At 39.8% G+C, this 27358-nt stretch overlaps 1 protein-coding gene and 1 long non-coding RNA gene across 2 annotated transcripts; both read left to right on the top strand.

Moving 5' to 3' along the window:
* The first annotated feature begins 226 nt into the window (after positions 1-226).
* LOC113132601 (solute carrier family 23 member 2) lies at positions 227-25435 on the top strand. The gene is made up of 12 exons (XM_026310845.1): positions 227-600; positions 6192-6344; positions 9030-9187; positions 10840-11020; positions 11936-12117; positions 14230-14347; positions 15834-15990; positions 17895-18148; positions 19298-19462; positions 20131-20239; positions 24049-24144; positions 24211-25435. Exons 1-12 carry the CDS (start codon positions 529-531, stop codon positions 24393-24395), a joined length of 1830 nt encoding a protein of 609 aa, XP_026166630.1. The 5' UTR covers positions 227-528; the 3' UTR covers positions 24396-25435.
* LOC113132602 (uncharacterized) lies at positions 607-5508 on the top strand. The gene is made up of 2 exons (XR_003295911.1): positions 607-2286; positions 2991-5508. It is a non-coding gene; the product is annotated as an uncharacterized LOC113132602 (long non-coding RNA).
* Positions 25436-27358: the final 1923 nt, after the last annotated feature.

A 27358-nucleotide genomic window follows, 5' to 3' on the forward strand; every position in this document is an offset into this window, starting at 1 on the left:
CTGGAACATGACACAGTGACTGATGCTCAAAATGTCTTGACTGTCTACTCTCTTGGTGAGACAGGACTCCCTTAATGACTATGACCAATTCAATATTTGTGTGATAAATGTGCTCGGCTCTGTAACGGGATCCAGCTGTCACACAAAATCAATTCAATTCAATTTTCAATTGAGTTTATTTCTATAGCACCAAATCAAAATACAGTCATATCGAAGTACTTTATAAGAACCCAACAAGTCCCCCTAACTTTAACAGAAGAAACCTCCAGCAGAACCGGACTCAGTTTGGGCGGCCATCTGCCTCGAACACATGACCTGAGCCACATGACCTGAGGTCTGAGTAACTGAAGCCTACATTCAGAGCCAGAGGGGAGATTACAAAATAACTGAGCCACTCTCTTCTTGACTGTACTACATGAGGGCGCTCCTTCATATTGTCCTTACTCCCACTGTGTGTTTGTGTTTGTGTGGAGTCCAATTAGGTCCTCAGAAGTAGTGACCTTACACCACCTGGTTTCATTTATTAAAATGCAACTTACTGCAGAGGAGAAAGTAGAACTGGAACTGATGGAGCAAGGTGCAGTCAATCCTACATTTGGGGTAAGTGAAGCATCGTTTTAATTGTCTGAATCCTTCAGTTTGGTTTTGTGACACTAAAGAAATTAAAATGTCCTGTTGTACAATATTTAATATGTTTATATGAAAGTCGTTTTTTGTGCTGATCACTCACATTACGTTAAGAGCTAAATGTAAGCCACTGTAGTTTGTAAAGTGACCAAAGTGTGCACGTGTGTTTCACAAAAGACAGGATATTTCACTGGAAGCAATAACATGGTTTCAAAATATGTGACAAAGATCAGTCTTAGGTTTAGTCGAGAAACTGCCTGAAGTGAGAACAGTAAAAAAAAGTCGGGTAGCATGGGGTGTGCGAGTGTACACAGCTGAGCCTTTCTCTTCTGCCCCCTTCAAAAAAACTGAGGACTGCACAATATAGTGCAAACAGCACAGCTTGAATAAGGTCAGAATGCATGTGAGGACCTGAGCCTCATTTATTATTATCCAGGTATTATATACTACCTGGCAGCCCTATACTCCAACAGGAGCCTTCTGCCATATAATAAATTCAAATGTGTTGAAACGAGGTTTATATATTGAAGCATTTCGGTTAAGCTTTCTAATTTTTCTCTAGATGAGGTTTTCATAATTCTTCCTTATGTACAAACATTTCATACCATCCTTTCTGTATCTTAGTTCCAGTCACAGTTTAGTATGCTTACCCTAAAACACCACTGTATTTTTATGTAGTATATTTTTAAAACAAGACAGTAATGAGGATATGTTGTTAGTCCATAGAAGCCACATGTGGTATTTCAAACTAATGAAAACATGTGTCATCACAGGAAGGCTCTTTCTGTGGCAGATTTCATTTTAACAGCAGAAATCTTTAGTTGATGCCTTTTTAAATTCTTCTACAGAAATTATATGCATTTGAGAAATGCAAGAAACCACTTCTTTAGGTAAATAGTAGACTGATTTAAACCGTAACACTGTAAAATGGAAGAGAGACTCTTATCAGGGACCTTATCTTGTCTTTAACAGTGAGGCCAAACAGTTTCTGCAGGAGCAGTGAATGTGCTCCTTAGATTGGCTGTAAATACCAGAAAGTTTTTTTATGCAGTACACTGACTTTGCAAGGATTGTGAGCTCACCAGCAAATGCGATGTTGCATTTTTCTTGCAGTTTAAACAAGAGAGTTTTTGTTTATCAGAGCAGCTCTCAGTCCAGGGGAAGTTGGGCAGTGCCAGTCCTTTTAGGGTTTCAGGTATCAGAGAATAGAGGCTAAACTCCAAAAACAAAGCCTGCCTTCACATGACCTCTGGTCATGGCAACCGTGTCATGGTACAGTAACTCCTGACTGCTGCTGTTTTTAGCCTGACATTAAGGTTTAAGGGTCATTCTACTATTTTACTCAAAGTAAATGATTCTGGCAGTGGCAAATACAAATACAAGCAATAGTTAGTGTTTTAGTCTTGTAACGCACTGTGTTGGAAACTATGCATACAAAACATGCTGCCATAAGCAAACAGCAAAAGCAGTAGAGAGTGTTGCTGTAGTTAAATATACATACTGTATTTGTGTTATCGTGTGTGCATGTTTGTGTGAAAGCTTTCAAATTAATAAGTACAAACTGGCAGTCTGGAAGTTTTCCACAGAAAAAGGCACAAGAGGGACAGCTCTGTATTTGTCGCTTCCTCCTACACCCCCAGGACTTGCCCTGATTGCCAGGTGAGATGCCACATTATCAAGCTAAATGATGAGTAAAGACCAGTGATGAGTTCAGGCATGAACTTGGTTGTTTGAGGAGCAATTCCAGGCAACAAGTACACTCCCTGGTTCAACAGAAACACACTTATATGGTTAATAGATAAAAATGTGAAACTACAATAAGCAAAAATACATAGTGCTTCTTTTTCTGTTTATTCTCTACTGCAAATATGCAGATGATACTGTATTGTATAGCTTTGCTTCATTATGTTGTACCAGGACTTATGTTTGTTCTGTGACTTTCTTAAACAATCTAAAACCACTATATGTAAGGAAGAACAGGCTGAGAAAGTTTCATGTTACTGATAATCTGATACCAAGACTGAATAACTGAATCATGATGTCATAAAAGTTCCAATGAAACGCTATGTAACTTTACCAAACTGGCTCTTTAGCTATGCTTCAGTTACTGACTATGCAGTAAACAAATTGCTGTTCCCACGCCTGTATCCGTGCCATCACGTAGCTGTGATGCTAAATAACAGCCAGTTTCAATAATCATTGACCCTTTTTACACGCCAATACTTTTAGCATTGTCTGCTTCTTAGAGGCAATATTACAAATGCAACACATAGCAACGATCCAATCTGTCTAGATTTGGCCAAAATATGTGAGAAATGTATATATTTTCTAAGTCTGGTGATGTTGCAACCCTTTGCTTACAGTGAACCCTCTTCTGAGGTCACAGGAGTGCAGCTATTGAACCACTAGATGGAGGCAAATGGCCTCTTAGTCCCTGAAGCAAATATCTGTATACACCTCCTGCTGAGAACTTCAGCTGCACTCAGATCAAAAACATATGGAAATGTGGTGTAGATTGGTCCACATGTGCATCATGTTGCAAAGGTGAGATAGTTTTGTTTGAAGTGCTGACCGAATGCCAGATTCACCACCTTACAGCAGGTTTCAGGCCAGAGGCTGCAGCATGCAGTCCTTGGTTATAGGTGCTGTGAAGTACAATCTCACAATTCAAAGGGTCCAGGTCTATCAGGGCCTCATAAAATGAATACAATGTTATGTAAGTGGCCCAGATCTATCTATTTCATGAGGCCCAAAATCTCTTACGGTGTTCCAGTGTTATATTCATTTTAACACATATTATATAAGCATTCAATTCATTATTTTTATTAACGGAAAATAAAATAAAAAACGAGATTTGAAAATATAATCTGTTGTTAAAGTGAAAGTTTTACCTGTGTGATATATACCCAGACAAAATGAATTCATAAGAAACTAATAAAAAACACTCGTCCCAATTATATTGTTCCTTCAAAAATCCACAAAATCCAGATATATAATACAGCACAGTGAACCAAAATGACCAGTCACTTTATTTAGTTTTATCTAGGGTTTAATTAAATGTAATTAAAAACATGACATGATATATGTTATATTAATATATATATATATGCTGCAAAGTAGGCAAACCAGCTTTACATAACTGAGTATTGGCACCATGACACAGGAGATCCTTGTCTAATCCTTATTGATGTCTTCACCTGCTAAGTGCTCTGTGCGTCATCTTTGTAATGTATGTGAGATTTGTTAGTGTAGCTGTTCTAAGTATTGATAATATAATCTGAGTTATTACCTGTTTGTAATCCCTGTGTGTTAAATGGAGGCTTGGCTCCCTACAAACATTAAAAGTGACACATCTACCAATTTTTAAAAAGTTTATGAAACTTATTTGTACCTTCTTTTCATGTTGTTCTACAAATCTACACCTTGTCCTGATGATGCCATTGGATATTTCCCTCCCCATCACTTCCACCCTTTGGAAACAGCTCACAGGTCACATGGGATATTCTATAATAAACTGCACACACAAATATATAATAGAAATACACAGTCATCAATATAAATGTCATGTTCACATTCACTGTCATCAGTTTTCCCCAAGGGACATAATGCTGGAATATTCAGGACAGAATCATCAAACATATTTATCATATAATATATATATCACAGTTTTCACTGTTATTGAGACTTATTTCTCTCAGTATTAAACCATTTGACCACCCAGTATATCTTTTCTTGCATGGTGGGATGAAAGCCAGTGTTGCAGAGCAGAAGACCACACTTGATACCCATTTTTCTCCCATTTGTATGATGTGCCCTGTGCTTGATCTGACTAAAATGATTTAAATGGAAAAGAAATATGCGTATATCCAGGAATAATTCTCACTCAGGGCAGAAATACAAATACGAAATGTTGGAATTTGTAAGATTGAACTGAGTTGAGTCTAGTAAAGGTTGCTGACTTTGCCTTTGACAGCATGATCAGTGAGGATGTTAATAGCTTATGTTATTTGGTTGACACTTCAGTTTAAGATGCTCACACACATATGTCTCACCCAGATGGGGAAGAGAAACCTTTGGTGCTGTCAACATCGAGACACATGAAGAGTGGTCAGACCCAAAGTTGGGGGCACAAAGGTCCTGACCTGACTAAGTTTTATGGGCTTGCTGACCTGAATGCGACCTTTGGACAGAGAGCAATTGATGGCTTGAGCAAAATCCCACCTTCCTTTAAAAAATGTTCTGGCAGTCTTCAAATGCAGGTTCAAACACGCCATTAAACTCAGCTGCGTTATGATTTGGTGTTCTATAAGTGTTGTGTGACAAATATTGTGGGTGTGTGCAAATGCACCCACCTATGCATCTAATTTGTATCCACGCTGCCTCGCAAGTCCCAAGTCGAACCAGGTTTTGGTGAATCATATATTGTGTACAACCTGAATGCACAAAAACCCCATTGTACACCCCCTTACGTCCTTACTGGAATGCAATGTGTCTCCCCCAAACCTGGGGAGGGAGCCCGGGTGCCAACCACCTGGACAGCCTGCCCCACCTCCATTAGCAGACAGTCTCTGCAAAGGGTTTGTCTGCATTTGGCTTTGCTCCTGTAAAACCTCCAGATGTTGCCTCAATGCTGCTTCCTGCTCCAGAACGTTTTCTACTAGTTCAGCTACCGTACGAGCCAGGGAGACCGCACACATGTAACCTTTATTGTTGGCTCCTCTGGCAGAGCGCAATCAGTGATTTCTCCAAGAACTCTGGGATTTTATTTTACATCCCCTGGTTTTTAATCTCTATAAACGAACCCTCTGTGGTGTCTTCAGGGCACACTGGGGTGATTCTAGCAGAGGTTACTAGACTAGAAATAATAATCCCTTTCATTTAGTCCAGCAGCAAAAACAGTGCAATCAAATAGAGCTATATTTATATTTGTGTCCAAACATTTTTTATGCTGTTGTATACAGCTTTGGCTTGAAAGCTCTAAGCTCAGTATGTTGGAGCACCACCCAGCAAACCTAGTCTCTCTTACGTCAAAGTCTGATGTTTTACTGTAATTTAATACAAGACAGGTGAAAAATGTTGATAACGGTAAGAAAAATGTGTAGGAGGACCACCAGAACAGTTCAGCTTTAAGCACCTTCATCATCTGCATCTTGATGTGATTTGGGGGAAGGTATGTTTTCATGCTACCTGCCTTCCTCCCTGTTGTCCACATGGATGCTCCCCTTGACAGAACTCACATAAATTCCATATGTTCAGTATTTATGACTAAACTGAAGCAACTCCTTTAAAAGGAGTGAAGATAGAAGGTTTTCTCTGAACTAACAGAAGTTTCAAAGACAAAGGAAAAACAGAACCATTAAAGAAACCTTTGGACTCTCTGGTATGCTCGCCTGAACAGGGAATGACTGGATCACAGTATGTTTGTGCTGTCAGAAAATGTAGGTCTGAGAGTTGGTGTCCAAATAGTCTGGGTGGAATTAATGCAGAAAATGTTATTTTTTATTTGATGTTGCTTGGATAAATGACGTTCCTGAATTGACGACTTGACCGTGCTTCTTTCCGAGGACAACGACGGTGATGAACAGCCACAGCTGACGGTTGACACTGAGGAGCTGCACACAGGCGCCCTGCAGGAGACTCTGAGCAAAGGTCTAGATCTGGTGTACTCCCTCACTGACAGGCCGCCATGGTACCTCTGCCTTCTGCTTAGCTTCCAGGTAACGTGGTTCAGGATTCACTGTATCATATTTTTGTCTTCTACATACTAGAGTGTAGCAGAAAACCTTCTATAAAACTACATTACAAGATGCAGGGTCATATTTTCATTCATAGATATTCATTCTTTTGTCCGCCCTATGAAGAGAAGTCACTCAGTCACAGTGATCATAATCGTGATAAAGTGTCATTCATATTTAGATGTTAGTGCACTTCAGACTTGGAATAACTTATACCAAGTCAGAGTAGTTCATTATGTAATTTAAAGCCTTGACTCTGAACTTTTTAAACAGCTAGGTCAGTAATCCACAGGGACTTAACAGGGGTTTAAATAACAGCTTCAGAGATTGTATGGATTATAATAAGCAGATATATAAGGTGACGTGGAACGTGTTCTCCATGGAAAATTTTCAGATTAAGAGAATATTTCCAATGTAAAAGGTGAAGCACAAGAGAAAGAACATGGTCGTACCAGTGCTAAGCTTACATAATAAAATCAGAAGGAGGTCATGAGTTTGACTTCAGAACAAAGCAACCATAATATTTTATCATGCAGTAAAAAGGCCTACAAAATCAGTAACCACCATGCTCCTGTGCATTGCAGGCCCTAGATTAAAGCACAGACAAAGGCAGAGTAAAGAACATACTGGGTTTGGGTGTTTGATTTTCTTTATTTCTTTATTTTGCAGTGATCTTTAATCCTTCCAGCGGGGAGTATGAAACAAAACGTAATTATAACTATTTGCTGCTGAATCTCTTGTTTTCTCAAACGTTCTGGTATTTATTTATTTGCGTTTCTTTGAAGAAACCATTGCACAAATTGGAGCACATCAAAGTTCCCCTGGAGGATGTTATTTGCAGTTATATAAGACATTTTTTTATTCATTGTTGTACCATTGCCCGGTGTGTTTAGGGTCACTTGCTGTGACACCTGGATGTGTGTAGAAACAGAAATATGGTGCGTCATGCCATCTGCCCTGCCAATTACAAAAATAGAGACCTGATAACATGAGATGGTCAGTTATTTAATTTTAAAACATAAAAATGAAAAAGGAGATGAGAGGTGTTTGTTGCCCACTCAAAAAAAAAAAAAAAGTTTTCCTCTCATTTGGATGCTATTAATTTTACTGCTGCAACAACTTCTTCTTTTTCCAAACGTTAACTTTGTCCAGCTTTTTAACTTTTATAGCCCCATTGCTTTTCTGCCATCTCAATGTTTTCACTTGAACACAAACCATGTTGCTTCTTTGATAAGTAGCATGTGATGGATCTGCAGAAATATTCGACAAGCAGCATCATTTACAATCCACCATATCTGAATGTTGTAGGGCATGGTACTTGGATCAGATAAAGTGAGCCATCATAATGAGACATGCTTTTGAGATGTTCTTTGAGAGAATGTAATAGTAAATATATTATATATGTATATATAGTAGTGATAGTAATGTACTTCAGTAAACTAATAGGATGGTCCATCTGCCTTGTCTACCTCTGAACTGTATGTCAATTTATTATCTGGGAGATTTGGGGAAAATACTACCTGCCCTCACAGGTTTTAGTGCATATATGTTGCTATTTCTATCTAGCATGACCATACCACATGCTCAGAAATGTCTATAGTACATAAAGCACAGCTTTGGTCGTTAACTTTCCCACCCTTTGGTCACACTACACTACACTACATGAGTGTGTCTTTGTCAGCTCCACGTAACAACATTGATGTTTACCCAGCTGAACAGAGCCACTCCTGTTACTCCTGTTTCTCTAAGATGAATATACATTCACAGGAGCCTTTGAGTCTAAGTTCAATTGTATTTTCCCTGTGTGTGTTTTGTATCAATCAGTCATTGCTACAATCACCAACACCCATCACAACCATGGGCAGAGTATGTAGGAGATAATCAAGTAAATACAAATCATATATCTGTCACAACTGGAAATGCAATACCTTCTGTCATGTGATGCACAAATGACAAATTGTTTATGAACAACGTTCTGTACGGCCGATGCTTTTAAAAGCAGGGCAGCTGAGAGAACATCCATCAAGCTGCTCATATCTGGGAGTTATTGTAGAACTAAGCAAATGTTCTGTGTCCACTGACACACAGGGAGTGGACACTGTAAACTGTGTCACGTACTGCAGTCTGATAAAATAACACATTGACACCACTTAGGATTTGTTAGTGTGTGAGCGAGACAGTGTGTGTCCAGATAATATATGAGTGCATAGCACACATCGTATTGCACATAAGAAATCTGTGAGTGCACGTGATCTGGCATGATGCTCTCTGTTATCACAGCTGTCCAAGCTTTATCGCAATCTGAAATGATGTGAGGGTGATGTGGGGAAAACATTAAGATAAAATGGAAAAATATTTATTATGTTGATAGTATACATGATAGTATAATGGTACCCAATTTTTGCATTCTGATAAAATCAGTGGTTAGATAGTTAAAAACAGGAAAACTCAAACCAAATTTGTTAGTGTTTTGAGTTTCATACAATAAGCTACACACTTTTTAGCTGACAGTGTTTATGAAGAGTTTATCAGTATGTGGTTCTGAAACTTGTTTGTATTTTGAGAAACACAAATACTAAATATTTAACATAAATACCAGTGAAGGTCTGAAGAGAAGCCTGGATTAATGCAGGCTTCTCTTCTCTTTTCTCTTTTCTGCCTCCACAGCACTACATCCTGGCATTCGGTGGCATCATTGCAGTCCCGCTGATCTTGGCTGAACCCCTCTGCATAAAAGACAATGACATTGCCAAAAGCCAGCTCATCTCCACCATATTCTTTGTGTCGGGTTTATGCACACTGCTGCAGACGACTCTCGGTACCAGGTAACATCCTCATTGTCGCGCCACCAGTGAACCAAAGCATCAGGCCCACGGGGCTGTTCATGGAGTACTTACCACATTTCCACATACTCATAATCTCACACAAACACACACGTGGTTTGGACAACTTTTACTAACCCTCTGTGGAATGATACTTATTGTGGGTGTGTGTTTGCCTTTGAAGTAGTGCTGTCAGTCAGGGTTAAGACATACCACATGCTGACAGACTGTCACACTGAAGAATGTTCCACAGATGCATTAAACTCCCATATATTCTCACAGACCTTGTGCTCTGATTACTTTGGGGACAAGGAAGTATTTCAATCCTAATTTACGGAGGATTACAAGCCGGTTTGCCTTTCTCCCTACATGCGATGCTCCTGTGATGGTTTCACAGGACGTCATGGCCAGAAAAAGCAGCGTTGAGCTGACAACAGCCTGAGGTCAAAGCTCAGCTCAGCACATGCACAGGACCTCTGTGCTGGTTCATGTAAAGTTAAACTACTACTACTGCACCTCTGGGGCTTTACCTGACACTAATAGTAGAAATGAGACTTATCCTATCAACATATCTGAAATAGTTATTCGTATAGATGCTGAACTCTACATGGTTTTATTCGTGGTTTTGGTTTCATAGCAGATGTGAAATTCTGGGAGGCATTTTGAAAGGAAATGGATACATCAGTCTCTATGTTGTACTACAGTGCAACTGCCTCCCACACATCAAGTACAACACAATAGAGTACAGGGCTCCGCACAGTTTCCTTCCCCCAAAACACATTAAGCCCGAGCCAATAACTAATGCCTTTGTTTGACTTCTCCACCTACGCAGTTTGGCAAATGCTTAAAAGGACAGAAATGAGGTAAGAGAGCAAACACTTTGACACTGAATAATGAGTAAGTTAATCCTCATTTTTATTACAGAGCCAGGGTATGAAAGTGCTTCATGAAACAAGAGAATAAAAACATGAAGAAACATAAAAACATAATGACACGCAGCCAAAAGGGCACAGAAATCCATACACAATCAAAGCAAAGAAAATAATATTGCACACGGGTTTTCATGTAAAACCACAGTGAAAACGAGCTGAAATGTGCGACCACGTCAGTTCAGTCATCAGACTTAAGAAATTATGGGTATTTTTATTTCTTATGGAAAACTGTGACAGCTATGCATTTAGGATATAAGCTAAAAACTACAAATATGACATCAGATAAATAAAAAATTGAATACTATGCTGACAGTATAAGCCATGAACCTTAATCTGCACTGAACTCTGCCCTCAGGTTAAACTACAGTGTAAGGCAATACAAGGAGAAGTGATAGATTACCTCTTCGGGCCTTCAGAGAAAGAAATATCCATCTGTTCATCTCTCTTCATCTGGTCATAACTCAAATCGTTACACTGAAGTGGTGGCATGTGCCATGAGAAAACAGTTTTAAGTGTCAAACCTGCATGATTTCAGACAATTTATCAAACTATTAGCTTATGAAATTCTGTATCTTTAAGGTAGTGCAACAGAAAAATTCTGATCTGGTTTGAACTTACCAACATTCCTGGTGCGGGGACAACCAATATGCTACCTGGAGTGAAAGTAAATCCAGTCTGTGACATCATTTGGTCCTTTAACCACTGTGTCTCATTGACTTGCAGGCTACCAATCCTCCAGGGTGGGACTTTCAGTTTCATCACTCCAACCCTGGCTATCCTTGCTCTTCCCAAATGGCAGTGTCCGACCCATAATGCATCTGCGATACCGTCCATGGTGCAGAACGACACAAGTCCGCCCCTAATGGAAAATTCTGATGAGGTCTGGATGTCAAGAATGCGTGAGGTATCAAGTTTTCACTTGAGCATGATGATTCCTCATGTTCCCCTACAGCTAACCCACATGGTCACCTTAGTGGTGCTAATGGAGTTAAGTGGAACAGACCCCATCGTTCTGTCACACCTTAATGTTTGAATGCAGATAGTTTGTTTACATCTATATGTGCAATTTAAAATTTCCCTGCGAAAAATTTAACGAAAAATGTTTGAATGCAAAACACTGAGATGCAAGTAAAAAAAAAAGTATATAAAATGAGTTTATACTGCAAATTGAATGTACATCTGTACAGTATTCAGACCAGACTGTGGTGAGGTGCATGCTGCTTGCTTTAATTCTCCTTGACGTGTGTCTAGGACTTGACTGGAGTCTGTCTGTGTCAATTTGAACCGGTTAGACACAGTTTAGAAAGACTTGTGTATATAATGTTTAGATTGTGCATGTCAAGACAAAAATCAAGTCATGCATTCCAAGCAGTTCTGTGTGGGTGAGACCCAAGCCATAGCTCAGGGTGATATTATAAAACCACTCTTTCAAGGAGCCCAGTGGCTCTGAAAGCAGGAGCAAAACAATTAAATGGTCTGATGAAACAAAAGTCTGCAGATGATTCTCATCTACGCTGACAAAATTTTGAGAGGATCTGTCAGAAAGACGTGACTAATCTGCTCAAATCCAGGTGTACAAAGCTTGTAGAGACTTGCTCAGTAAAATAGAAATGCTGCCAAAGGGGCTTTGAAGGGTCTGAATATTTTTGAAATTGAGATTTATTGATTAAAAAAAACCATAAGAACAACAAAGAATGGCGAATATTCAACTGTAGCCTCTAATGCGAACCAGAAAAGACCACCAGTACAGTCAAAATACCAAAAACAATGTACACAAGTATGTTTTGAAGTTGTGTCCCCTTTGTCTTGCCGTCCATAGGTCCAGGGAGCCATCCTGGTGGCCTCGCTGCTCCAGATTGTATTGGGCTTTTCTGGGCTGGTGGGGTTTGTGCTCAAATATATTGGCCCTCTGGCTATTGCTCCCACCGTCAGCCTCATTGGCCTGTCACTGTTCGTTGAGGCTGGAAAGAAGTCTGGAGGTCACTGGGGAATAGCTGCTCTGTGAGTGGATGGTGCTTTAAACTGATGAGCAACATAAACATAAACACATTGTCATACAAAATAAAGGAAGAATCGTTAAAAAACTTTATTTTCAAGTCAGACTCCAGTTATTATTTTAATGCATATAGAGCTGGAACTTGTTAAATAAACCAGTTTGTTACACAAGTCAGAAAGCTAGAGGCACAGGAGACGAATGTTCCTTATTTGAAGTGTTTCTGCAGAACAATTTTACTGTCTGTGGAAATCCACTTGATGGACAGGGCACCGTTCTTTGAAAAAATATTCCCCAAACAAGCCCTTCAGTTGACTTGCTCCAACAGAATCTGACATTTCTGTGGCTCTGAGTGTCTGTATTCATTTAGAATTGACTTGCCTGTTTTCAATTTTGTTTCTTTATGAAAGTAGGAGCCTAATATCTAAATTCACCTCCCCAGTCTCCACAACTCCTGAAGTCACCGTTCCACGTTAATTCTCATTGCGTTTATCTTTGCTCCTGTCCTGTCCGACCCCATGAAATTTGTTTTCATTTACCACCACCATCTCCAGATAATGCAGACTAAAGTCATTATACAGAGTGATCCTTGTGGGTTTTAAAAGGTTCAGCACATCTACCTCCCGGTGCCTTATATAGATGGTAATCAGTCATATCCTTCTTAACCCCCGGAGCAGCAGCTTGTCTACATACAAGATATCCAGCAGCTTGTAGGAACATTTATGGTTATATCTCAGTCCTCCCAGTGCAAAAAGAAAATACTGGTGGCTGTTCTAATATGTCATGAGGCATATTGCAGCGGGAATGAAGAGGTTTCTTTGCAAAACATGTGTTGTCACCACTTAAACACAACGGTACATTTAAAAAAGATGTTAATATCAGATTGACTCAGTTTGTTAAATGCTAAATATTTTACCAATGTGCATCTTTATAAGATAGAAAACTCTGCGAGAGGACTTTGTGTTCAGATTCTCAAGGCTCAGAAAATAGAAGAAAACCTTGTCACGCTTCCTCTCTCTGATGTCGCATCATGTTAAAACCAACTTCCACACCCCCCCTTCCCTCCAGACTCCAAAGGAAGCTTGTCCTGTGCTGCTACTTCATATGAGATCAATTAGGATTTCTCAGTAACTGCTTTCATTGGTTACAAACACATTTTTCATTCTATATGTTCAGCTACATACAGAGAGGTGACAGATTGCCTGACTCCTACAGTGAGAGGATCCAGTGGCTCTTTTATGCTGTGGGGGGCATGTTTCTGGCATGGTTTGGATCCATACTTGTCCCCTTAAAGGGACCAGTCACTGCAAATCAAGACAAAGCTGTGTCTGAGTGATCCCATTTAACATTTCTATCCTGATGAGGGGGGTCAGTGCCTCCGGGTCACTGAATGGTTTGTACAAACGTTATCTGGATTACATGCTGAGGTCTTCGTACTTACCAAATCTTAAGCACATCGTTAAGCACTGATGGGGATAAGTGCTTTGGGAATAAAATAACTTTTGGAAGAATGGTGCTCATCCATGCGGAGTTCAGAGACCTGTGGAATCAATGCCAGGGTACCCTGAGGTTGTTCTGGTGGCACATTACTGAGTCACTTAATGTTGGCTTTATCTTTAATTTGTCATCCATCTTGATTTACATAGACTTTTGCTTGGGTCATAACTTTAATCTGGATCAGCCTTTCAGTTACAGTGTAAATGTTTAAATCACATTTGTGTGACTTGCTCATAATTTAGAGCACCGCAGAGCTGAGAGATTTAAGGCTGCAGACTTTTCCGCCGAAATAACATGCACCATGATGTTCGTATTGTTTTGAGTGTGCAGAACTTTGATGCACGATGTGCCGCAAAGCATGTGATACCATTCAGAAGCTGAAGAACTACACAATGTTCTACCAGTCAATTTCACCACACTTATACTGTTATTCACTCAGGATCATGAAATCATGACAAGTATCATGCATTTATGCTTTTTTTTATGTAAAATTACCTCGCTCTGACCTCGTCATAGAAGTGATATGTGGAAGTGTGCCATGTTTAATAGCTGTGAGTGAGGGCCAGGCCCTGGGGGAAACAACTAAGAGTGAAACATTTTGTCTGTCTTCTGTTTTCCCACAGCACGGTCTGTCTGATCTTCCTGTTTTCCCAATATCTCAGCAAAGTTGATCTTCCAATGATTGCGTACAAGGATAAAAAGTGGAAGGTTTTCCACTATCCACTCTTCAAGCTTTTCTCTGTGAGTTGCCAAAATAATCCAGTCACAATACGTCCTGCTTGCTTTCTATCATAAAAGTTTTATTTCAGGACCTTTGGTGCCGAATAAAACCTGTTCATCCTCCTCATTTCGCTTCCCAACTATATATTTTAGTACAAATGCACTGCAAACAGTATTTGACCGAAAAAATACACTGCTAAAGTCAATTGACAAATGTCTATATTGCTTTTCTTTTGTGTTCTAGTGATTTTTTTTTTTTTTTATGGCTTTTGTTTGACAAAAACAACCACTCATGGGATGATGGGAGTTTCTCAACCTTTCAGTTGTGACTTTTATGATTATAGTCTCTACCTGTCAGGAGATTGCCTGTAGTGAGAAAGTGCTGTTTAAGCCCTGATGTTTCTAAAGATGGGTTCTTTTTAACATGCGCCCCACTACACATTCATGCACGTATGTGTTACCTTGTCAGTGTGAGAACTGACAAGTGCAACAGTGGTTCTCCACCAGGTAAAGTCAGCCAGATCAAAACCTGACAGACACCTGTTGTTTTGCATGCAGGAGTTATACATTATGTCCATAGTCCCAGGACATTTGTATATTTTTGCCCTGAGGAACAATGCAGACGATTTTCACTAATGAATAAGATTAATTATCCTTCTGTTCAAACTGCCAAAGTATGTCTAATACAGGGTGGATCGTTAATGCTCCTCGATGTGCGTTTGTGTGAACTCCATGACAGGGTAGTAGTATGATACCTCAAATGTTGACTCAATAAATAAAAGTTAAAAAGACTGAAGACAGAAACTCATCCAGAGAGCTAAAGACCTCTGAGCCATTTTGGCTTCAGGGTTCATCTTTGGAATGCTTTATGTATGGCAGCCTTTTGGCAGAATGCCTCTCATCTTGTGAAAGTTAGGAAACACTCAAACAAACAGTTTCTCGCCGACGCAGAAATTAGGAAAATATAAAGAACACAGTTTGCTGGCATGTTTGTCTGCCCTTAAGCTACTGTTTGATTTACGTTAAAGAAAACTGCATATGATGAAGACCTCTAGGTCACAAGTCCTTGTTCACACATAATCCCTGTATAAATGAGCAGTCTGGTGCTCACAGTGTGTTGTTTCAAAGTGATTTTGAAGTTATGCAGTGCAGTGGTGGAATTCATTATGAAATTAGATTGAGCCCGTACTCCAGCATCAAACAGGTCAAAGAGGTTCCTTTTCAGAAACCTTTGTACAGAAGATTCTTACCCAGCAGCCGAGGTGGACTGATTTATTGGTTTTAACATAGACTGTCATTGGCTTATGATAAAAATTGGATTACTGTCAGGTAATGTTGGCTATATGAAGCTTGGTATATAGATAAACATAATATTTTACTTAGTAGCTTTAAAGTTTTCAGTCTCCAAAACGCTGCCTCACCAGACATCAAGGAGCGGTTCAAAATAATCTGAGTACTGGAGTATTATTTTAATGCTGTTTGAAGTTCATCTGTGTATGGATTCTAGGCTTTGTTCGGGATGTGTGGGGGCTGGGTGGTCTGCTACTCATTGACCGTCTTTGACATCCTGCCTTCAAACTCTGAAGAGTACGGGTTCTCAGCCAGGACCGACATCAGGGTGGAGGCTGTGACAAACTCTCCATGGTTCCATGTGCCTTACCCAGGTATCCACATACACACATCATTTAACACTTATGTTTTGTCACATATTGATATATTTCATACACTGTGATCTCCATTGCTGTAACACACATGGGAACAAGTGCCACTTGGTTACTTCTTTGCCTGCTCTTTTATGAAATATCCCTGTATTTGTACATATATTGGAATATAAATACTTCCAGGACCACAGTGTGTACCACATAAACTCATTGGCCACTAAGGTCTAATCAGCAGCAACATGCAATAAATCAAAAAAAGTGTTTTAACTGTCAGAGGTTGTCGAAACTGCTGAGTACCGAGGTTCCTATAATTTATTCATCTTGTCTGCCAGCCACTCATTAATTTCATCTCTGACAAACATCCAAACCAAATGCAAACAGAGCACAATCTGCACTTACTTCAGGGTTGCACAACTGTTCTTTAATGATCTGCCAAATTGTTGCTGAAGTTTATGGTGTAAAAAAAAAAAAAAGAAAGAAAAAGCCTTCATTTGCCTATTACATATCTCCTAATATCTTAGTGTCTGAAATATTCCGATACTTATAGCTCTACTAAATCACATAGGGACAAGAAAACACCTGAGAATTATTAGTTGCCATGGCTTAAAATGTAACTGGCAACAACCAGTGCAGGATTTAAAAGTGTCCTGTAAATTCAAGAAATTTGCTGTTGCACATTGGAAATTGTAATAAACAGTATAAATTAAAAAAAATACAGAAAAACAAAATCAACATAGTTAAGAGCAATAAAATCTTCAACCAGAGTACACATAAGACAAGTCAATTTTAAGTTTTGATCTAATAATTAAAGTAGAGGCATTTTGAGGGTATTTGGGTATTATTAGAGAAAAGTCACGCAGTACTAAAAATGGGTTCTAATAGGGTCAGATTTACTAGAATTGGTTAGCACTCTTGTCACAGTGTTTTGCATGCTTTGTGGGCTTTTAACCTTTTATATTTATTCATTTATTTATTTATTTAGCTTCTTTTTGTCAATGGGGAAGTTAAAGGGTTAATGGAAATGTGAGCTAATGCAATGCAATATTCCTGCCAAGTGAAAATAAACACATTCATTAATGTTTCAGTGTCTGGTTTGGACAGATGAGATGATAACATAATATTACAAAGAAGAAAGCCCTCATATCGTTTTCTAAAGTATGCGATTAATTAGTTTACATCCAAGTTCTTTACAACTGACATGGCAGTAAAATTGTGATTGCCTAACATAATAGCTGGGTGAGGGGTATTAATAACTTGACATTTAGCTGTATTGGAATTTAACATTATGAAACTTAATAATATCCCATGGCAAATGAGAATAACAGATTTCAATGTTACATACATTTGAATGTAAAGCTGAATGTCATCAGCATAACAGTGAAAATCAATGTTGAACTGCCAGATAATATTTCCATTTGATGCCAGACAGAGAGGACCTAGGACAGAGCCTTGGGGGACCACCTATTCACAATGAGAAGGGGAAGATAAAACTTAATTTAAAAAAATGATCTGGTCCAATTTATGGGAGCAACTTTAACTGAGAAAACATTTTCCAAATGATCAAGAAGAAAATCAATAGTATCAAATGCTACCCTGAGATTGATAAGTAGCTGAACTGATATATGGTTATTATCAAATGATTAATACATAATTTAAAGCTCTGAGAGTCAATGATGTCTCAATAGAGTTGGCCAGTCTAAACACAGTTTTAAATGGCTCTAGAAAAGGTTTCAAAGACATGAATATGACCGTGCTACACAGAGCTCGAACAACCTTCTACAAAAAATGAAATAGTTTTTAGGATTTTTAGCAGAAATCCATTCAGAATCTTAAAAGAGTAAAATTTACAGTATATAAATTAGCATATTATGAAAATGGTTACGGATATGGTTCTTCTGTACCAACAGGACAATGGGGTTTGCCCACAGTGAGTGTATCTTCAGTGTTGGGTATGATGGCAGGTGTCTTAGCATCCATCATGGAGTCAATTGGTGACTACTATGCTTGTGCTCGTATGTCTGGTGCCCCTCCACCACCAACTCACGCCATCAACCGTGGTATTGCTGTGGAGGGCATCGGCTGCATCCTGGCAGCACTGTGGGGGACGGGAAACGGCACCACCTCCTACAGCCAGAACATCGCTGCACTTGGCATTACCAAGGTACACATCACATTAGCCTTCTTCTAATTTTTAGCTGCAATAACATTAAATGAAATCTTAAACAGAGAGTTAAAAGAGTGATAATTTTCCTTGGGTTTGCCCTAGGCTGTTTGAATTGGTGCCAGTATGCAATAAAAACATTTGATAGTGCAGCTTAAACAACATAGCTTTAACTTGATGAGCTGAGAGTTTTGTTTTTATACAAACAAAGCTTTAAACCATTTAAGAGCTGTTGTAATTGCATACAAATCTATAGACCGTAATTTAAGTCTCTGTTTACAGCTTGGCTTGTTTTAGTTTTTTTTCTTTTTAACATGCATCCAAACCTCTACCACTGCCAGAGTATCTCAGCAGGACCAGTTTACTGCATCTTGACAGATAAATACTTGTCACTACATGCCTCAGTCAGTGAAGTACATTGAGGTCTAGCAGAGTGTTTTGATGGTAAACTGCCCGCCGGCACCTTTCCCCACAAGAATCCCTGCTGCAGTATTTAGTGCAGGTACATTATAATGAAAACATAAGTAAACTAGGGAGAGGCAATACATAAATATATGCATAATCAAATAATGGACAGGTTTAGATTGAGCAGCAGTCAGTTATTATTTAATTATTATTATTTTAGGCAACTGTATGTCATGTTTTACCAAACAATGCAAACACTCACTCATATGATTTGCTGCTTTGTATGTATTTCTGCTGCACATGTGATGTGCACAGTGTCTAGTGGAAGCGAAGGAGAGCAGGCTGAGTGACTAAAGGCTGCAGTTGTTTGTGAGTCTCGTTGTCTGGGCTGCTTACTTACTTTAAAAAGACTCTTTGCAGAGCCTTTATGTTTAAACTGGTGTGGATGCCACAAACCTTACATAATAAGTCACTTTGAGATCTGTTCTGCATGTCCTTATACCTGTTTATGTTTTGCAAAACACTATAAGTCGCTAGAAATTCCACCTTGTTTAAAACTGATATAAACATATTTATGAATAACAACAGATTGTTTTGTGCATACTCAGAGGTATAGAGAATAGTGAAGATGTATACAACCAGATTAACTGGAAGACATTCTTCACTGATCAGCAAATATCAGCCTTTAGTTTCTATGTGCTGGGCATAGAAAACATAGAGGTCTCTGTGCTCACTTTTTGCCAGGTTGGCAGCAGACTGGTGCTCCAGACGACCGGTGTTCTCATGGTTTTCTTGGGGATCTTTGGGAAGTTTGGAGCCATTTTCATCACCATCCCAGACCCAGTCATTGGAGGCATGTTCCTTGTTATGTTTGGGATGATCGCAGCAGTGGGAATATCCAACCTACAGGTAAATACAATACAGTTCAGTTCAAATAAACAGAATAAATGTGTTAAGTTAGCATAAAGAATACCAAACCAATACCAATTAATACACTAAGTTAAGTTATATACACTAGCGCTGTAATTCACAAATGACCCCACCCAGGCAGCAGAGATTTCCAATATGGGGTTTCTTCAATCTTTAGTAGTAAAAGATGAAATATGGCTGCACTTTCAAGGTGCTTAGATTTGGCTGAAAGAAGATGAACAAGACATCCCAGGATCACTTTTCAGTTTTTCAGAAAAACCAGCCAAAGAAAGAGGAACTAAAGGTGATGGAACAGAGGCTAACACAGGAGAGGGCACGGCAGCTTATTTATTGATCAACAACTCTGTCAACCCCTCTCAGATATACTGCATCATGCTCATTTTGTGTAATGGGGCAGGAAACGCTTCTCTTTCCAATTAAATTAACCACTTAATACACATTCACTGACGTGGTTGCCCCCAGTCTGTCCCGTGTTTACATGTCATGACCAAATACATGTGAATCCTGCACCAAAACAGAGTTTAGTTTTACTCGGGTTCCAAACATAAATAGCTCTTTTCTGAGAGAGAACAACAAAATAATTGCTTGCATCTCAGAGTTAATAAACCACATCACATAGTCTCTCTCCTTCTGTCTCCACCTTTCAGCATGTGGACCTCAATTCGTCCCGTAACCTCCTCATCCTTGGCTTCTCTACCTTCAGTGGCCTCGTCCTGCCCACCTGGTTTCACTCCAATCCTGGCATCATTGACACAGGTGAATTTCACACAGACACACACATGAAGTACGTGTTCGCTCTTTGGCTCCGTGCTTTAAACTGGGAACAGCCCTTTTAGATTATTGAGAAATAATTGAAAATTGCTATAAGACCATAAGACCATATGACTATATTATATTGATGGTATATAAAGTGGTACATAGAGGATAGGAAACTTTCTAAAGTGCAAGGATAGTTTCAGGTGTGGCTTTGACCCAGGAGTTTAGATTAAATGATTGTTTTTCCCTGCATGTCACCAGGCAGAGAATAAGAGCAACACATCAGTAGCAGTTGGCGTGTCAAAACAAGCTAAACCTAACCTGTTCACAGATATGTTCATTTACTTTTTCTGTCATTTGTTGCTTTTATATTGTCGAAACATATCCTGCCAATTCTTTCTGTCTAATCAACAACATGGGAAATGCAGTTTATCTTTTTAGTCTTTTTAGTTCACGTAGATAGAATCAGTAAACAATGCCAAAACTCATCCAGGTTGTTAAACCTTCTGAGAGAAATGGTGTGGTCCTCCAACACTGACTGGGAGGCAGTGTATTCCCACTGCTACACTTTCAGATTACCCTTGAAAAGATGGTGGTTCTGCCAGCCTAAGCTCCTAAGGTGTTCCCAAAGCCCACAGGCCCAGATGGCAAACACTTGGTTACCTTTAGTCTTTATCCTGGATTTTATAGTTGCAAGGAGAGCCTTTCTTAGCTGAACATGAACCCTGACAAATGTGTTTGTTTTACCACACATAGTTTTAGGATGTGTCACTGCAAGGCTAAGGGCTTGTGGAAACCAGGTTTGTGCAGGTTGTTGGTAATTGTCAAAAAAGGAAGGCTGATTTGAAGAACATTGTGGACATATGAGCTGGGTCATGCGTATTCTAGTTTTTGTTTACATGGACATATTACTGTGAACATTGCTGACTGACTTTAATGGATTCTTTCATCAGGTATCTCTCGTTCTGGTAATATTTTCTAGCAGCAGAAATGACGTAATAGAAAACTATTTCTGATCTTGATTGACAGCTGTAATGTAGTAAACCTGGCTGCTATAATACAGTTCGAATATTTATCTGTGAATTCCCTTTGTGTAACGTGGTCCTGAAAAAACTTCAGGAAAAAATAAGGAGGAGGTGACAGAGGGCAAAATTCTCACATATTTCCACCCGGGTTTAATCTGGGTTTAACCTGGATTTAACCTGGGTTTACTGGTACCTGTGGGTGCTCCAGTGTACACAAATGTCAGTGGCTGCAGTGAAAAAGCTGGTGGATTGTCTCTTTTTCACCTTGTCAGGAGACAAACAAAAGTAATTATGGGGGAAAAAGTGGAAAGTATAACATTTCAATGCTGGAGATGTGAATACATCGGTACACTCATACACATACAAACATACAGGTAGAACCCAAATCCTGCCATAAAACATGTGATCATATTGGGGTTTTTAAACCCAGCTCTTATTCAGAGATTTTAGAGATTCTCAAAGATCAACCACAGGTGATCAGCTGATGAATCTCTTTGACATATTGATCCTCGAGGCCAGTTCTTATGAAGCACCACCAAAAGAGCAATCCTTAAGATTAAACAGCTCGTCTCTGCAGACATAAGACCTTGATCCCATGAGTCATGTGATGTGAGTGTCTCCCTGGAAAGTGCTAATCCAGAGTTCACCACTGGGTATGAGGGCTTGTCTGGTTTTCTCAGGTCTAGGCTGCTTATGTCTCAATCCTCTTGGCTAGTCCCCATGTCACTGGCTGTAATCTGCTAGACTCAGATAAAGCACTCTTGCCCCAGCTTCAACACACAAGAAGAGGCCTGTGCTCTGTGTAAAGACACCGCTCCTCAGCCAGGCGTCTTGGGGCGTACAGTCTTAGGAACTTCAGATCAGCTCGGTACTTCTGTGTCCTTGACTGCTGTTTCTGCTGGGCAGGAAATGTTTGTGCGTCTGAATGTGTGTGTTTGAGTGGGTCCTTTAAAACAACAGTCAACAACTACGTCATTGCTGTTTGCAGTTTTTGATTTGATGTAACTTCATTAATTAGATTATCGCCTGAGGAGCATTATGAAAGTGGGGCATCAAACACGTAGCCATCCATGTGGTTCATCAGTGGTGTTCTGGTGGAATAAATTCAGAGAACACAGAAGTCATTGTATTTGGGCCTAAAAACCTCAGAAATAACTTTTCTAAAATTATAGCTACTCTAGATGGCATAGCCCTGGCCTCCAGCACTACTGTCAAAAACCTTGGAGTTATTTTTGACCAGGACATGTCCTTTAACTCACACATAAAACAAATCTCTCGAACTACCTTCTTTCACCTGCGAAATGTTGCCAAAATTAGGAACATCCTGTCTCAAAATGACACAGAAAAACTAGTCCATGCATTTGTTACCTCAAGGCTAGATTACTGAAACTCATTACTATCTGGATGTCCCAGTATCTCCATAAAAAGCCTCCAGTTAATCCAGAATGCTGCAGCCAGAGTCCTGACATACCTTAAAGACCTCATAGTACCATATTATCCCAATAGACCACTTCGCTCTCAGAGTGCAGGTCTACTTGTGGTTCCCAGAGTTTCCAAAAGTAGAATGGGAGGCAGAGCCTTTAGCTATCAAGCTCCTCTCCTGTGGAACCAGCTCCCAGCCTGGGTTCAGGAGGCAGACCCTCTCTGTACTTTTAAGGCTAGACTTAAAACCTTCCTCTTTGACAAAGCGTATAGTTAGGGCTGGCTTCAGGTAACCCTGAACCATCCCTTAGTTATGCTGCTATAGGCCTAGACTGTCCGAGGACCATCAGTGCACTGAGCTCCCCTACCTTCCCTTCCCTTCCCCTCTCTTCTCTCCTCCCCCCTCACATGTATATTCCACCATTGAATGTTACTAACCTTGTGCTCTCTCTCTCCCCTAGTTTGTGCTCTCTCCCTCTCTCTCTGTTCTCTCTGTACCTTCTGCAGGTGTCCCTGGTCCTGGAGCTGTATATCGCTGATGTGCAGTTACTGGTCCCGCCAACCTGCAGTGTCTATTTGTTGTTTATTGTTGCTGTTCTTTTCTCTCTCCTCTATCCACTCACCCCAACCGGTCGAGGCAGATGGCCGCCCAAACTGAGCCTGGTTCTGCTGGAGGTTAAAGGGAGTTTTGCCTCTCCACTGTCACCAAGTGCTGCTCATAAGGGATTTGTTGGGTTTTTAGTTTTTGTAAAGTGCCTTGAGATGATTTGTATTGTGATTTGGCGCTATACAAATAAAATTGAATTGAATTGAATTATCATGACACACTAAGGGTCTGGTGTGTTAAATCTGTCATGGGAATTTTAATTTGATTACAAATGTTGATTTTCAGCCAAATCTGGATTTCTGTGAGCCTGCAGACTTCACAGGACCATTCTGTGAAGAGATTCATGAAGTATAACTTCATATTGTGCCTATATGACAACGTCATTTCCATTTGTTGAGGGAGTTGTGATTTAAAGTACATGGCAGGGACTTCAACACACAGAGATACAGGTCATCTGGCAAACAGAACAGAAAAGTATGAGATCCATTCAGCAGATGGATTGGAGCCAGACCATGTGTGGATTGGCAGTTACACTGTCCTTCAATATTTACAGAAAACCCCAGTTTCTGTCCGTTTTGGTATGAAGACACTTGTAGTAGACAGCTTTGGTATGTTGACGTGAACTCTGACCTCCTTGTGGAGAAGGAAAGAGCAAAGACAGTCTCCTCTCTGAGATTTATGGTTGTCACTTTGTGGTTTCCTGAGCTACTTCTGGGTAACAAATGGGATTTGTTTGTTCTCTTCTCTGTTTGAAGGAATAAAAGAGCTGGACCAAGTGATTGTAGTGCTCTTCACCACACACATGTTCATCGGAGGATTCTTTGGGTTCATCCTGGATAACACCATTCCAGGTGTGACAAAATTCTCACATCACTGTCACATTGTCACACAAGCCCTAACACCATGTGTTTTTCCAGGCACTGACACAGAGCGGGGCATCAAGAAGTGGCAGGACAAGGAGCAAGAGGAAAGCAATCACACGTGTGAGCAGTCGTGCTATGATATCCCATTCTGCAACAGCGTCTTGACACGGTTTAGATGTTTCCAGTACCTGCCCTTCCTCCCCTCTTTCAAGACCACCCAAAGTGAGGCATCCAAGTAATGCTGCTAATTTACATTGCAGCACTGGCACTGGTCTATTAGCTATAGAGCGCCAAACACTTACTGAGCATTAATAACCGAAGGAAATCTGGGAAACTGCAAATGGGCTTCCAGCCTCACGTAAACATTGTTTACACAAGTGTTGTTTGCTTTTTCATCACTGATATAAAACTCACTGTGGTGTGATGTGTTAACCCCAAAGACATCACATCCAGCTTTGTTGACTGGCTAAAACAAAACCTAAATCCTCAAACTTTAACTTTAGAACAAAATTAACCTTAAAAAACAGTTTGAATCCCATTTAAACCTGGGACCCTTTGTGTGAAGTGTGCATGTTCTCCCAGTGTCTGGGTCCTCATCCAGTCCACAGACATGCGGGATAGGATGACTGCCTATAGGTGTGAATGTAAGCATGAGTGTCTGTCTCTGTGTGTCAGCCCTGCGATCTGTCCAGGGTGGACCCCGCCTCTCACTCCATGCCAGCTCGGACTGGCTCCAGCCCAGCATGACCCTGAATTTGACTAAGAGGTATAGAACAGGGGTCTCCAACTCCAGTCCTCAAGGTTCACTGTCCTGCTTGTTTTCCAACTGTGCATGCCCTACCCTCGGCTGATTACCTGGATCAGGCGTGTTCAGCCAATCAGAAACTGCAAGGGCAGGGAGCTGGAGACACCTGGTATGGATGGATGGATGATGGATGATGGATGATGGATGGATGGATGATGGATGGATGGATGATGGATGATGGATGGATGATGGATGAGTTGGGTCACTTGGGTCATTACTACCTCAACAAGTACACAAACTTACAGGCAGTAAATTAAAGGAAGTCTTCTTCTTTAAAAAGGTAACATGTCCTTAAAACATCTATTTTTATTCATATTCATTTTAATGCTGTCTTTTTGTCACTCTATAGAAATATTTTTAAATGTGATGTTTACACATTCAATAGTGCAGTAATTTTACTAATTTTGTACTACAGCTTAAAAACCTAACTTAAAACTTAATAAAAACTTTCATCATATGTTTCACCCATTTCAAGTCCATGACTTTATTTATTTGTTGGTTTTGGTGAAGTATGTATATGTTTGTGTGTGCATCCTCTCACCCGGTTATCATAAAAACAAAAACATTGGTTGGTTTTATGATTATCATGAACATTTTAAAGAGCTCTTTAGTCATAAATAAGTCAAGGAATCCCCAGCTGCTGCAGGACCAGTTAACCAGAGCTGCCGCTTTTTGACCCTTTAACCCTTTGGCAGTTAAGATCAAACAACCCAGGTTTATCCCAGGCCTCCACGGACCACTGACCACTGGAGCAGTGTGGACTTAAAGGAACAAGTGTGTTTTCCATATATGTGTTAAATATATGTGGATTTTTCTAAACTGATGCGACACAGCAAACAGTAAAAATGAGATCTGAGAAGCTGCTGTTGTTTTACAGTTTAGATAACAGCTGAGGGGTTCATGTAATTGTTATGATTATATAGTTGTAAAGGTTAAGGTGTGGTTTAGGCGATGCATTTAGAGTAGAGTAGTTCCTTTTTTTAAAAAAACAAGCTTTAAATTTTAAGTTTGACTGTTTCGTCTTGATCTTCATCTCCTACTGACACTAAAAAGCTCTTTCTTTCTGATGATTAGGATCAATAGTCGCCTGTATCCGACAGCACAGCTTAGCATCTTTTCTCAGAAATCACAGGGGTCTTTCTTCTTCTCAGAAACATCATCTTACAAAAAAAGATCACAAGTTTAATCCTCTGTGGTATTTACTATCTGTCAGTACCATGTACCTTTACAGTATTCAGACAGACTTTAAAATGTCTATGTAGTATTGACATTTTCGGACCGTTTACATTTAAAACACAGTGAAAGGTGTGGACAGCACCTTCGTAATAATGTAGGTACTGAGTTTGAAGTGGATAAGAAATAAAACAAATTTCATACATTTAACAACTAAATTTAAAGTATGATTCCAGGTTATCGCAACCTGACACTGTGGCACTGTGCTAACCTTTCTCCATCACCGTTGCAGAGATCAGGGAAACAAGGACACACACAAAAAAATGTAAATTTGCACAACATGCCTGAGCCTCTTGTTTTACAGCTCGTAAAATAAACATTATTTTTACATGAAATGCACATGAAATGTGTTTGGCCTGTCTCTTGTCATTTTGCCTCCAACCACTAGATGTCCCTGGTCTTTTCTGCAATTCCTCAACACCTGTGTCTGTTTTGCACACCTGCTTTTCATTTCCTCATTATTTCTAGCTTATATACCAGCTGTTTTCTCTTTGTCCTTACTCAGATCAGCTCATCTGGCTGTAGCTTTGTGCTATATTCACATAATTGTGTCTTTTTTGTTTTTCCCCTGCCAGTTTTTGGCTCGTCTGTGTGGAATTATTGAATCTTATCATGTGTATGTTCTTCTGCATTGTCTTGTTACTTGTCTGCTGGTTCTGGATTCAATGACTTTGCCTCCCATTACCCCTGTCTGGTTTCGATTGCTCTGATGATTGACTATATTTATCACAACTGCAGTAGGTGAAAGAGGAGACATGAAAAATGGAGGCCGAGACAGAAACTGGACTTCAAAGCCAGCAGAAGAGGATAGCTTATGCTGCGAAGACTGGGGCCTGTTGAGTCCAGCAGTGGAAAAATAGCTGGGTCTGTATGTGGAATGTGAGCAGAATAACTTAAAAGCATTGTTCCTGGAGATCTTCATTTCACCGCCCTTCCCAAAAAGAAAAACAAAGTCTGGCTGGACAAACACTCCATAAGGTAAGAAAAACACCACATGATGGATTGGTTATATTTCCACTATGAGCTTAAACTACAATGGCAGCTGAGCAAAGAGTTACAAATATGTTGGATAATGAGTTTCAGGTAATATTAACAACTAACTGGAGTTATATTTATGGTGTCTGACGTAAGACATTAAGTGTAGAAGTTACCATCAGCTTTAGT

The sequence above is a fragment of the Mastacembelus armatus genome, chromosome 6 (genome assembly GCF_900324485.2).
Source record: "Mastacembelus armatus chromosome 6, fMasArm1.2, whole genome shotgun sequence".
Lineage (NCBI taxonomy): Eukaryota > Metazoa > Chordata > Actinopteri > Synbranchiformes > Mastacembelidae > Mastacembelus > Mastacembelus armatus.

Bases quoted from the DNA above. Each gene is read 5' to 3' on its own strand.
- LOC113132601 (XM_026310845.1), top strand. From the start codon at position 529: ATGCAACTTACTGCAGAGGAGAAAGTAGAACTGGAACTGATGGAGCAA. The intron at 9,188-10,839 runs GTAACATCCTCA...ATTGACTTGCAG, and splicing joins CAGACGACTCTCGGTACCAG to GCTACCAATCCTCCAGGGTG. The intron at 15,991-17,894 runs GTATCCACATAC...CTGTACCAACAG, and splicing joins GTTCCATGTGCCTTACCCAG to GACAATGGGGTTTGCCCACA.